The sequence below is a fragment of the Mus musculus genome, chromosome 14 (genome assembly GCF_000001635.26).
Source record: "Mus musculus strain C57BL/6J chromosome 14, GRCm38.p6 C57BL/6J".
In the NCBI taxonomy this organism is placed as follows: domain Eukaryota; kingdom Metazoa; phylum Chordata; class Mammalia; order Rodentia; family Muridae; genus Mus; species Mus musculus.
In genome coordinates, this window is record NC_000080.6 from 52,837,416 (window position 1) to 52,851,011 (window position 13,596).

The window sequence follows — 13,596 nt, forward strand, 5'->3', positions numbered from 1 at the left end:
GTTTTCGTCAGTTTACACCTTCTTGAATTTTGTGCAGATCCAATTCAGCTTTCTTTCTGCATTCTCACAGTAATCTCTATGTCCCATTCAGTCTTTTCTTGGTAGTCTAGAGAATAAAAAGTTCAATATGTTTGATAGCACCAGAGACACCTGCAATGCAGAAGTGTCAATACCAGCCAGTGACTATCAGCTGTTAAGCAGTCAAGGTCAGCATCAAAGAAAGCACAAGTCTGAGGTAGGTAGAGGAGCCTCATCAACATCTAATGGGTGATTAGTACCGGAACATCACATGATCATCTCCCAAGCTGGGACCTGCATAGAGTGTGATCACCCAGATCATTAACCAATGTCAGCATACCTACATCAGCTCATGTGCAGTCTCCTCCATAGCCCTATAAAGATCTTAGATAAGGAGGTTGCCAGCTCTTCCCTCTCTGAAATCTCTCTCGGAAGTTTCTTTCACTTTTTCTTATTCTCACGTTCCTGTAATTCTCTTAATAAAGATTGCCTTGGCTTTTAATACACTTACAAGAGTCCACATTTTTCTTTCATTGACATGAGATCACAAACCCAGAGCCACTATCCTAGGTCAATCTTTGGTGCTGTCAGTGTCTGGCACTACGTCATTTAGTCATAAAAAGCTGAGTTGTGAAAGGATTTGCCACCTTAGAAACATAGTCTCTGCATCCCTGGGATCTATATAAAACTCTTTCCACATTCATGTCTCATTGAATTAAACTGTTACCTCGTAACTGTTCTAGATAAGGGAGAGAATGGAATAACTGTCATTTCTTGTGAATCATCTCTGGATTCAGGTATCTCACGGCATGTTCTAGTGGCAGGATGAGGTGGCAAGAACTAGATGGCAGATGGCAATATGGCAGTGCTTCGGTCCCTTTAGCTGTGTGTGTGTGTGTGTGTGTGTGTGTGTGTGTGTGTGTGTGTGTGTATGTTTAGACTAAACTTTCCTCTGGATGGTTAGGTTAAAAGCCAGGGCTCTGGAAAATAGACTAGAGTGTGTACTCAGTATCGGGAGCTAACTCTTTTTTTCTTAGGAACTTAGTTCCAAATAAGAGTCCAGAGTTGCATCCCCTGTGATAGAAGGGAGAACTGATAAACTGGTAGCCTTCATGGCAGTATGCCTTCAACATGTTTGATCAGTAGATCAATGGTAATGGGAACAGGTGCATCTAAGTTCAGAGGCTGCATCTTTGAAGAAGCCAGGTCTTCATATTTTGGTACTGCACTTGGAAAATGTAAATGCTAACTTCTGACCTCTAGTTTATGTTTCTGTCTAGATGTGAACAACGGACAAGCAGGGAATCCTCACGCCCCAAGCAGCTGGGAAGCTGGACACATTGCCAACAATTGCAGTAGCAAAACTCCCATAGCTGCTCTGCCGTGGCACAGGCAGGACTCAGGTAGAGGTCTCACCCTGCTATCTTAATAAATTTAACTGTGATAGATAAACAGTGGAAGACTAAATCACATTAACACAGAGAGACTAGGAGTTAAATAGATTCACTGTTAGGCAGACAGGTAGGGAGAGTGGCCATATAGTTATCAAAAACAAATGACTTTAAAGATGGCTGGCTTCTTCTTCACCATCTTGATCTGAGATAAAGCTTGGCAATTTAAAACAGAGGCCTGGTGAGGCTTTTCTCCATAAGTACTTCTCTCTAAGCCCCACATAGGCACACTGCTGATGTCAAACCTGAACAAGTTCAAGGCCTGATCAGGACATGTTTATGCCAAAGCTGTGGGCCAATTAACCATCTTGTGTTTATTCAAACTGACCATCCCTAAAGGAGGGGAGGAAATCTTTTTAAAGATCCTTATAAACACCAGCATTGCAGAAGACACTAGATTTGGGGGTTCCTGAATACCCCTTCTGATTTGCAGAGGTTCTTTCTCTGTTCTTTATCTCTATCTGTCTATCTATCTATCTATCTATCTATCTATCTATCTATCTATCTATCTATCTATCTATCTATCTATCTGTCTATCTGTCTGTCTGTCTGTCTGTCTGTCTGTCTGTCTAGTGTTTCCTCATAATATAAGAGTTTGTTCATCAATTGATTTTGTCTACCATGTTTTCTCTGTTTCTATGTTGGACTCAAGATTTTTCTACCTAGAAATTCTTTAACTGACAGAGAAAAGGAACTTATCACAGCCCCCAGATGGTGAAAAGGCTTCTACTCAGAGCACTTTCCTGACCCTTTCTTGTTTAGCTTCTTTGGGTTTGCGGAATGTAACTTGGTACCTGTATTATATGGCTAATATTCACTTATAAGTGAGTACATACTATGCATGTCCTTTGGGGACTGGGTTACCTTACCCAGGATGATATTCTCAAATTCCACCCATTTGCCTGCAAAATTCATAATGTCTTGGTTTTTAATAGTTGAATAGTATTCCATTGTGTTGATGTACCACATTTTCTTTATCCATTTTTCAGTTGAGGGACATGTAGAAGAATGAAAATAGATCTACACTTATCTCCCTGGACAAAACTCAATTCCAAGTGGCTCAAGGACCTCAACATAAAACCAGATATACTAAATATCATAGAACAGAAAGTGGGAAATACCCTTAAATGCATTTGTACAGGAGACAATTTCCTGAACATAACACCAATGGCTCAGACTCTAAGGTCAACAATTGATAGATGGGACCTCATGAAACTGCAAAACTTTTGTAAGGCAAAGGGGACTGTCAGTAGGACAATTGGCAGCTCACAAATTGGGAGAGAATCTTCACCAACCCTACCTCTGAGGGAGGACTAATATCCAAACTTTACAAAAAACCAACAACCAATTAAAACCAACAGCCCAAATAACCCAATTAAAACAAGGTAAAGTGCTAAACAGAGAATTCTCAACAGAATAATCTCGAATGGTCAAGTAGCACTTAAAGAAATGTTCACAGTCCTTAGTCTTCAGGGAAATGCAAATCAAAACAACTGTGAGGTTCCTTCCATTTTACACCCATCAGAATGGCTGAGATCAAAAACTCAAGGGACAGCACCTGCTGGTGAGAATATGGAGCAAGGGGAACACTTTTTCACTGCTTGTGAAAGTGCCAACTTGCACAACCACTTTGGAAATCAATTTGGAGGTTTCTCAGAAAACTGGGAATATTTCTCACTCAAGACCCACTATACTATTCCTAGGCATATACCCAAAGCATGCTCCATTCTCTAACAAAGGCACTTGCTCAACTATGTTGATAGCAGGCTTAGTCATAATAGCCACAATAAAGAGTTTTGAATCCTTGTGGATCATAAGGAAGGACTGAGCAGTACTGAGAGGCCTTTAATCTCTGTGTAGCATCAAGGCCTAGATGTGCCTTTGACACACTGAGGTAAGTCTTCTAGTTGCAGGAAGTTGTGGTTCATCAGGAATTATAATGAGCAGCACCCTGAAATGCTATAGTTTGGAGGTAAGTATTTCTATGATTAAATACACTCTAATAACTAGTTATGCCTGCTTCTACTATACACATGCACTATAGTTTTCAAACCTTGCAGCTTTCCTCAGCAGATATTTACTCTCCCTGGAATCTGAAACACCCAGTGGTCACCACTGTGACTTGGGTTTTGCTCTTGTACGTCACTCATTGGCCTCTCAGGGCTTCCAGGAATCTGGCTCTGCTGTACAGTGCCTGGTATCCCTAGGTTTCCCCTGTGCCTCAGTGCAGGAACTGGTGATCATAGGCAGTTACAAGCATTATGCAGACGGTACTGAGTTCTACTGCCAGGTTCCCCTGTAGTCCATACCCTTTATCACTGATGCAATAAGCAGCTTCTGAGTGCCTACGTGGCTAAATTGTGGAAAACACTTCCCAGAATGGACAGTTTCCAGAAAGTACCCAAAGAGACTATTTTGCAGGAACCTTTTTCTTTTCTTTTTTAAAGTGAAAAATCTATTATTCTTTTACCCTGGGGTATCTTACCTTCCAGGAACCATGTCTAGCATTACAGTGAAAAGTAGTATGTGTTCTATAGCAGCACTGATCTTGTTAATAAGTACAGTTGATTTTTGTCTGCACCCATCATGTCTGTAGCTTTAAACACATTACGTCTTTCTATTTTTGTTCTCTCAATTCTCAGTAAAAATCTGGGTAAAAGAAGCAAGTAATTACCCAGGGAAGGCCTGGATGTCTTGGTGCCTTAAGTAAGTAAGTAAGTAAGTAAGTAAGTAAGTAAGTGAATAAATGTGTCTGTTAGTGAGCTTCCAAGTGAGTATCAGCCTTATTTCTTAATGCTTTACTACCCACATATATGTTTCATTCAGAAATAGGTTTATCATCAAGTTCTGGAGAGTAACCAGAGCACTGTAAATACATTGCCAATATAGAGAACTGGCAATTACCTGTAATGTTGAGGGAATATAGGACCCCACTGGACAATAACTTCAACAAATAAAACCCATTCCTGCCACTGGGATTTTAATTTGTTATCCCATGGTGTCTTTTAAGAGGTTTATTGTCCCATGATATGGTAAGTCTACGTAATATGTGTATAGACTTAGGAAGCTTCTACATTAGTAGATAAGTTCTTATGTGACTTCCTACCTCTGATTTCCACCATATACTCTGCTCTGACATTAAGCCCAGCAAGTGATAAACAAGACCTAATGAAACAAAACACCTTCTGCACAGCTAAGAACACCACCATGTGAGTGGAAAGCCATCTTACAGAATGAGAAAACCCTTTTAAGCTGTACATATATAGAACATACAAGCAACTAAAAAATCCATAAACATCAAGAAACAAAACCAATTTAAAAATTAAAGATGAAACTAAACAAAGAAGAATCAAAATATAAATAATGAATGGCTGAGAAATATTTCAGCATCATTACTTATTACATAAATGAAAATTAAAGTTGTTTGAGATTCTGTATCACTCCAGGAATGATAGCTAAGAACCAAAAAGCAAATGATGAAAAATACTGCCTTGGATTTGGAGAAAGGGAAACATTAATTTACTGCTGATGGGTGTGCATACTGATGGATTGCTATGGAAATCAGTGTTAAGTTTCCTCAAAGTCTAGAAATATGTCTATCAGATGATCCTGGTATATTTTCTTTTCAATATACCTAAACAACTCTATAGACTATATCTGATTATTCATGTTCAATGCTGTTCTAGTCATGGTAGCTAGGGAATATATACAAGCAAGATGCCCAGCAGCCGAAAAAACGGGTAATTAAAAAACAGTACACTCATTTGTTTTTTGGTTTGCTTGTTTGTTTGGTTAGACATTAGCCATCATTTCTGAGTAAAATGAAATTTCAATGTAGCTTTATCTGTATTTTCATGATATCTAGAGGTGTTAACACCATTCTTACTTTACGTTTTGAGAACTATTTATGTAGTTGGAACTACATAAAAATGGAGCATGGATGCTCCATTTTTACTTGTTTTTTTATTGATGTTTAGATTATAATGTTATTTTTATATTCTAGATACTTAATGTTCTCAGATGTATAGCTGAAAAAAATAAAGCTCTATTCCCCTTGTACATTTTAAAAAATTCATGTAGAAATGAATTATAGAAGCGTCCATAAATACATACATACACATACATAAAGAGTTTCAATGGAATTATTCTGAAATGAGGCCACAAAGCCAACACAGGATAACAAGCAAAAAGCTAAGTGCCAGAACTAGCTTATTTCCTAATGTCTAGTGAGGTTCCATATACTCCTCTATATTATGGGCTATTTGCAATACTGTTGGTCACCCCCCAGTAGTTGATAGTAAAAACCTATTGATGAAATCACAGAACATGGAAAAATTAAGCTGGTGCTTACATTGAAGCTTCAGTCTTACTGGATAGTTTCCATAGTGCTAGAAAGTGTTACACATGATGCTGAAAGAAAATAAATGCCAGTCTTTCTGAGCTCTGAATCCTATGAACTAAAGCCATAGCCAGGGACACATGCCCGTCAGTTCAATAGTGGCACACAGGCCAAGGAAGTAACCAACCAATTTCTGATTCAAGCTAAGGTCTGTTCCACAAATTGGAACCCATACACAGCATCATTTTCAGGGCTAAGAACTTGTGACTAGACAAGACATAGGCCATATGGGAAACCCTATGGTTATTATTCTGCTAAATGGAGATATTACTAAACCAACCCCTAAGGAGTTATTGGTATATATACAGTCTTCTTCAGAGAGGCTTCTTGCTGTAGCACACAGTGATTAACAGAGAACCAGAACCCATCATGCTACAGAGAAGAAGAGGCTGTAGCTCATTTAGCCTTAGATGGGACATCTATATCCCATACTCTTCTCCCAAGACTCAGAGTTCAGTGAGGAAGAGGGGGTGGAAAGATTATAAGAGCCATAGGTGGTGGGTAACTTCAGGGAAACAGTGTGTTCAGGACACTGCAGGACAGCTGCACATATGCACTTACAGAGGTTGATGGGACACATAAGACATGCAAAGGATCAGGTCAGTCAAAATTCCATCACAAGGAGGTGAAGTGGGCTACTGGCAACTGGTAGTTGCTGGGAACGAGAGTCTGTTTCCTTTCAAGGTACAGACTCTGGTGTATAGATCAGCCTCCACTGAAGGCCATATATCCAAGAGTATACGAACAGCACAAGCTGTAACACAAAACTTGATATGTTTTATATTTTAAAGGGGTGGGGCAAAATTGGTTTGGTATGGAAGAGGGGATGGATTTGGCAGAAAGGGAGGTAGCAGGTGAGTATGCATAGCATTCTCAAAGAACTAAATAATGAGAGAACATGGATACATTTTAACAGATGTGTGTGTTTATGTATGATAATCATGCAAAATACCTTAGGATACACATAGTTCAGTAATGTTAGTGATTTCAGGCATCCACTGGAGACTTGAGACCTGACTCCTTTGGGTGAGGTTCCAAGTTTACAAGCAATGTCCTGTGCAGAAAACTGTGGTGTAGGTTGAAGGGAAACCAGCAGAGGGCGCTGCCCCTTCAGATGTGGTTAACATCTCATTCGGGTGGTGACTTAACAACGTGGCAGACTCACTGTGCAGACAGAGGTCCTTGTCTGTGAGTGAGGAGTGTGAGGAGATCCTGCAGGAGGATTGCCCTGTGAGATTGGTGCACTCAAGGACCAAGTGTCATTTCTTCCATGAACATGCGTCCTGTCACCTGCTCAGTTCTTGTGCTCCTCCTAATGCTCAGTAAGTCACATTGTACTCTAAGGGTTAATGACGTCATTTTCTTACAACTCCGGCAGTCTTTAGTGTTCCTCCTTGCATAAAAAGTAATTCCTCTACATTCATTCATTCATTCATTCATTCATTTTTAAAATTTATTTTCAGGAAGGAGCAATGGAGACTCCGTGACCCAGACAGAAGGCCTGGTCACTGTCACAGAAGGGTTGCCTGTGATGCTGAACTGCACCTATCAGACTGCTTACTCAGATGTTGCCTTTTTCTGGTATGTGCAATATCTCAACGAAGCCCCTAAACTACTCCTGCGGAGCTCCACAGACAACAAGAGGACCGAGCACCAAGGGTTCCACGCCACTCTCCATAAGAGCAGCAGCTCCTTCCATCTGCAGAAGTCCTCAGTGCAGCTGTCAGACTCTGCCCTGTACTACTGTGCTCTGAGTGACACAGTGAGGGAGACTGCAGGGGAAGCTGCACATGAACCAAGGGTGCAGGAGGGCTCAGGGGGAGGCCCTGAGAGGGAGGCTCTGTGCTTTTGCTAAGCGGTTGTTTACCTAGCTTCCTGAAAAACATGAACAACTGTGAGATCAGAAATCTAGCAATTGGTGAATATTCCGACAGGATAGGATGGACGCCATTGCTAGAGACAAATCCAAGCATTGATCCCAAAATAAATTTCTCTCCCTAGATGGAGGAGCTCTCCAGGAAAACCCTGACATGGGGTTTATCTCTACCAAGATGTGTTACAAAATATAGTGATTTAAATTCTCCAAGAATCTTCTTTTATTACTCTTCAAATTTATGAGTGAAATGAGGAATATAGACTCTTGTATTTAAAATTTTGCTTCAGTTTCACTCCATCAGTTATTTAGATTCTCCCTCTCCTTGGATCAGGTTACCCGAGAGTTCAGCACAACTTCCCATCTCATTTTTTTGTTTATTGCTGTGAAGAGATGCCATGGTCAAGACAACTTATACGAGAAATCATTTAAATTGGGCTTGATTAGAGATTAGAAGGTGAGTCCATGACTGCCATAGTAGCAGGGCAGGCAGGCATGGCCCTGGAGCAGTAGCTGAGAGCTTTCATCTGATCACAAGCAGATACAGAGAGAGGGAGAGACCGGGCATGGCTTGGGCTTTGAGAGCAAAACTCACTACCAATAACATGCCTCCCCTGACAAAGCCACACCCTATGATCCTTCCTAAATAGTTTACTAACCCCAAATCAAACTTTCAGACATTTGAACCTATGAGGGCCATTCTCTTTCAAACCTCCACAATTCCTGGGAACCTTCACTTAGGGAAGCTGCTTATGAAACACAGCTGTTGGAGGTCTCAAAATGATGCCCTGAGATGCAGGTCCTTCCCTGTCCTACGCATTGTGTATGATGCAGCCTGATCTTAAAAGACTATCCAGAAATCCCTTCCTTTTAAAGTCTACTTTTGTCTGACATTGCACTTTTGTTAAATCCTGACCACTTTGTGTACTCACTCATCTGGGATTAGAGTTAGTTCCTCTGACATTGTTCTGAAATATGGGAAAGGAGGCCAAGGTTTCTGTAAAAGATTTTGGTTAAAAATAAAATACTCTAGTTGTCAAATGTATCTCTCTGAAAGAGAAGAAAGATTTGAAATCAAGGACCACAGTACTTCTCAAGAAAGACTCATATTTGTGTACACAAAGAAGAGCCAAGGCATTCTCTCTTGCTGGTTAGGGAGCAAAGCGGGATGTTTTATTGAATTTATAAATGCCAAATCTACTTCTAATGGTACAGCACAGGACAGAATCTGTCAGATGAGCATTGTCATTGTGTTTTTTATTTGGAATCTCCATAGATGTTAGGTAATCAGTACAAGGTTATGATGGAAGGGGGTGATCTTTGGAGGAAGGAGAAATAAAAAAAACAAACAAACAGAAAAACAAAACAAAACAAAAATCCCTTCAATAAGCGGAGAACTGGAACAGGCAGAATTTAAATGTGTGATAATGAAAGGGCAGGGCAGAGAAAGGAATGTGGGGAAAGGATATCTAAGACTAGTGCTATTTTGAACAAAGCAGCATGAAAAGCCCCTGTTAGAGAAAGTTCCTGAAAGACACACTCCAACCAAAGTTGAGACTAGCAATAATCTGTGAGTATAAACACACACTTAGAAGTGATCACTTTGATGCGATCACTTATCAAAATAACAATAGTATTTTCCCCCTAGGGACTATGAGCTCTGAACCATGAGGTTTGGGGCCATGTTATACTACTAGGCATGAGCTCCCACCTGCGGAGTAGGTTTCAAATACAATCAGAAAGCCATGATTATTTTGTAGAAGTCAGGCCACTATTGAGCACCTTTGGGCACATAATATTTGGAAGTTGAGTATTGTAGCATGCAGGGGCCAGCACAGATGAATAGTATTGCTGTCCTTTCTTCCCCAGCAGGCTGCATAGGACCTTCCAGCACTATGAATGCTAGCCAACAAGGAGGACCTTTCCCAGTCAGTTCAAGGTTGATTTCTCTATGTCATGTAGCAGTAGAATGTGGTGCCTTTAGCCACAGAATCTTACTATCTAGTTATACTGGGCAATCAGGAACAATGACAATAGCCTGTGCTGTTTTGTATAACTCTGGGACCTCCCTTAACAATAACTCCCATGCCTGATACTGAGATTGTTGTTTAATGAATTTACTTAATTTCTCCAAAACTGGATTTATGCATGTAAAATCATAATGAGTGTTAATATGATAAATTATTATAGTAAGGTTTTCTTTTTAGAACCTATAGGCAATACATTATCCAAAATATTTTCTTGTAACTGGAAGAATAATTAATATAGGATTAATGAATCATAGACTCCAGATCCCCTATACAATAGACTGCAGATCTAAGAAGAGAACAGGTGACATGATGTTACGTTTTAAATTGTGTTTAAAAAGTAAAACATTTTGAAGACTGTCCTTCACCAAATACCTCTCAATTACAATCACCAGGTGGTGAAGTGGACATAAACACGTTTTGGACCCAGCTAGGATGCATGGCTGAGTTGGCCTTATTCATGTGACCCATGGTCTGTTTGTTGTGCACATAGGTGCGGCCATCATGGTTTGTCAGCCTCTGGCTAACACTGCTTACATTATGAGCACTTGCTTCCTGGTTCCTTAACTCAAGTCAAGTTGGTTTATTTCCAGGCAGTGTCTGGTGTTGGAATCTGTATCTCCCCTCCTCCCTGCTTCTAATAAGCTTTTCTGCTCTCACTGTTCACTGCTACCACACTGAGCTCTCTCTGATCTGCCTGAGGAGGACTCTGTCCTTTGTGTGCTGCATTTGGCATAAAATTGCCTCACAGAATGGACCTATTAAGGTCCTCAATGACCTTATTTTGATATTTTGATTGATAATATAGACACACACACACATGAGAGAGAGAGAGAGAGAGAGAGAGAGAGAGAGAGAGAGAGAGAGAGAGAGAGAGAGAGAGAGAGAGAATTAGTTATTTGGACAAGTTAACCCTCAGAATAACTGCTAGAGAGACTTGTGGTAGTGGAAGTGGAAGATGACGCTCATATCTCCTGCCCCCTGGTGTCCATGCACTGCATAATCTCCTCCTGTGGGCAGGGCCTAGAATATGGCAGGTGACACTCCTGTATTATCTTGTAGTTTAAGCCAAGGGACTGAACAAGTAATCGAGGCTCTCATAAACTTGATTTCTGTTGAATTTGAATTTGAGTTCATTGAAATGGAGATTGTCTGTGGTGGGCTTGTTTTCTTTCTTTCTTTCTTTCTTTTTTTTTTTCTTTTTTTTCTGTTAGTCTTTTGTGTTACCTCTTTTGAGAAATGTTAGCTTAGATGTGTTGCCCAATTTAAAATGTATTATTCCTATTTTCTTTCTTTCTTTTTATTAGATTTTTCTTCCTTTACATTTCAAATGCTATCCTCAAAGCCCCCTATACCCTGCCCCCTGCCCTGCTCCCCAACGGGTAGGCTTTTGTTGTTGTTGTTGTTGTTGTTTTATGCACTTTCACAATGTTTATTCAAGTCTATACTTCTTAGTTCACTCTTCGTAATGTAATGCACCTGCAATATTCTCAGCAACATCAACCACATCTTTTTCTCAGGCATTTTCATGGCATTGAGTAGAACTCCAGTAACTACTCAGTGTCTAAATTCTGTGATTCTGACTCTTATTTCTCATTGTGTAAAGATGCTGCAGTTTTATCACTCTAAAATATTTTCCCCATTCCAGTTCATAACTGTATACTCTTCTTTTAAAAAACTCACAACTTTTGACACTTAGCATAAACCTTTCTCTGCCCATGATCAGAAACCCTTGGAATTCACCCTGAGAAGGCAACAAGGACAGTGCAAAGCCCACTGCAGTTGTGAACTTCCTATGTCTCTATTGGGCCTCCAAATGACACCTTCTAAAACATAAATGGCTTTTTCACTGATTAGAGTAAACTCACTCAAACCTCTGTCTTAGTCCTGCCCTGCCATCCTGCTCTGCTCTCTGCTTACACAGCCCTCTCCACGCTCCCTTTGACATTAAACTATCTGCGTTCTACTATCCTATCTTGTACTCTTAACTTTCTTTTCCCCCCAATGCCCTATTTTCTAGTTTCCTTGCTTTGTCGGGGGGGAGTGGTATATAGTGGGTTCTGAGAGGAGTTGTAGCAGAAGCAGGGTGGTGGTGGATTTGGTCTGAATACATTATGTTCTTCTATGAATTTATTAAATTGTTTTTCAAATCCTCTTCCACTGCCTCAGTATGTTCTGACAGCACATATTTTACCCAGATGTCAGAGGTAGGCCAAGGGAAAGAAAGTGTCTCTTCCTCATTGTCTCTCCAATGTTATTAGGATGAAGGTATCTAAGCCTCCATAAGCCCAGAGCAAGCTCTGTCTACTGCTCCTACTCTTCAGGCTTCATTTGCTTCCTGGGAATCTCTCAGGAAGGAGTGAGATGCTTCCTGCTCATCTTGGAGACCTTGCTGTGTATCCTGAAGCTTGGACAGCTCTGTGAGTGTTACTCTGCTTCAGTCCATCTTCACAGAAAGAACACTGTGTGGCTTCACTCTGAACATAGATCCTCTTGTGGCTGGGCTCCCCACACAGCACTGAGCCTACAGGAGGATGCAGAGGCCAGGATTGCCCCAGCCTGATGGCTGCATCTGTGCATGTGCAGCAGCTGCTCTGGAGCTGAGGGGCAGCTGCTCATCCCTGTCCCTCAGAGTCCATGTGTGACACCCTCACTTGGGTCCACAGCAGCTCCTGAAACTCCCACCAGGAAATTATCCTGTCTCTAGCATGTAGGACTTTCAGACTGAGTCAGGAAGGACGAAAATTGTCCCACCTGAGGATCCCCTGACAATGGGACCGAGGGAGCTGAGCGTTCCTCTGCCTTGAGTCACAAGGGCAGAGCTGGACACAACCTGAGGCTTGCAGAGTAAGAGACCAGGGTCCCAGCCTCAGGCACTTTCAGGGAATCAGCATGTTTTACAAAGACATAGTACAGAGAAAGTAGAATCTTGGCAAGTACTTCATTCCTATGGGGTAGATCTTAGTTGCCAATTACTTGTTTATAATTGGAATGATCTGATTCTTGAGAAACAACACTTTTATCCAAGAGGGAAAGTTTACCCCAATTATGTTATAGGATTCTGATCAAAGTAGAAATCATTGATTATTCTAATACTGTTTGAGACTGTGACAGACTCAGAGGGCATGAGGTGGGCTGTAAGCTATTTTGGATCAGATTATGTAGTTGGTTTTTTATCACTAATCTCATTTCTCATCCAGTCTCTTTATGGTAAAGCTTTACAATGCAGTCCTCTGCATAGCACAGTGTTTCCTGCAGTCAGGACACCAGGGCTGCCGCCCTGTCACTCTGGAATGCAGCTCTCCTACATTAGTTTTCCTCGGTGCACTTCTTTCTTATGGAGTCCTAATTTTTATACAGCATTTAGAACACACGGTGACTGTTACAGGATTGTCTCACACTTTAAAATGCATTGCAAATCTAGGAAACCATTGCACTTGGCTATATCTTTATGTTCCTGGTTCTTTTTCTACTGCACTGATCTCACTTAAATTATTTCATAGGTGAAGACTTCTTTTTTGGTAATGCATATGAGTGTAAGTCTGTGTAAACATCTGGTACCCATGTACAGGTTCTGAAGAGGACTGAAGACGGCATCTGATTCCCTGGACCTGGAGTGACAGGCTGCTGTGAGCCACCTGATGTGGATACTAGCAAGGGAGCTAAGGCTTCTAGGGAAAAAAAATACCTTTAACTGCTAAGCCATCTTTGAGGCTCCAATAAAAGCTCTTTAGTTTTTAGAACATACTGTTTCCTGAGTTAAAATTTTGGTTTTTTGTTTTTGTTTTTTGTTTTATGTTTTTTTGTTTTTGTTTTTGTTTTTTTTTT

The 13,596-nt window shown here is 40.7% G+C and overlaps 1 gene segment (V, D, J or C) and 1 further gene; both read left to right on the forward strand.

Annotated features, from left to right (window-relative positions):
* The window catches only part of Tcra (T cell receptor alpha chain), a 1,796,232-nt gene that overhangs the window by 409,449 nt on the left and 1,373,187 nt on the right, over positions 1–13,596 (forward strand).
* Trav12d-1 (T cell receptor alpha variable 12D-1) lies at positions 7,145–7,626 on the forward strand. The segment is given in 2 exon segments: positions 7,145–7,190; positions 7,332–7,626. Coding segments are annotated over 2 exon segments (341 nt in total).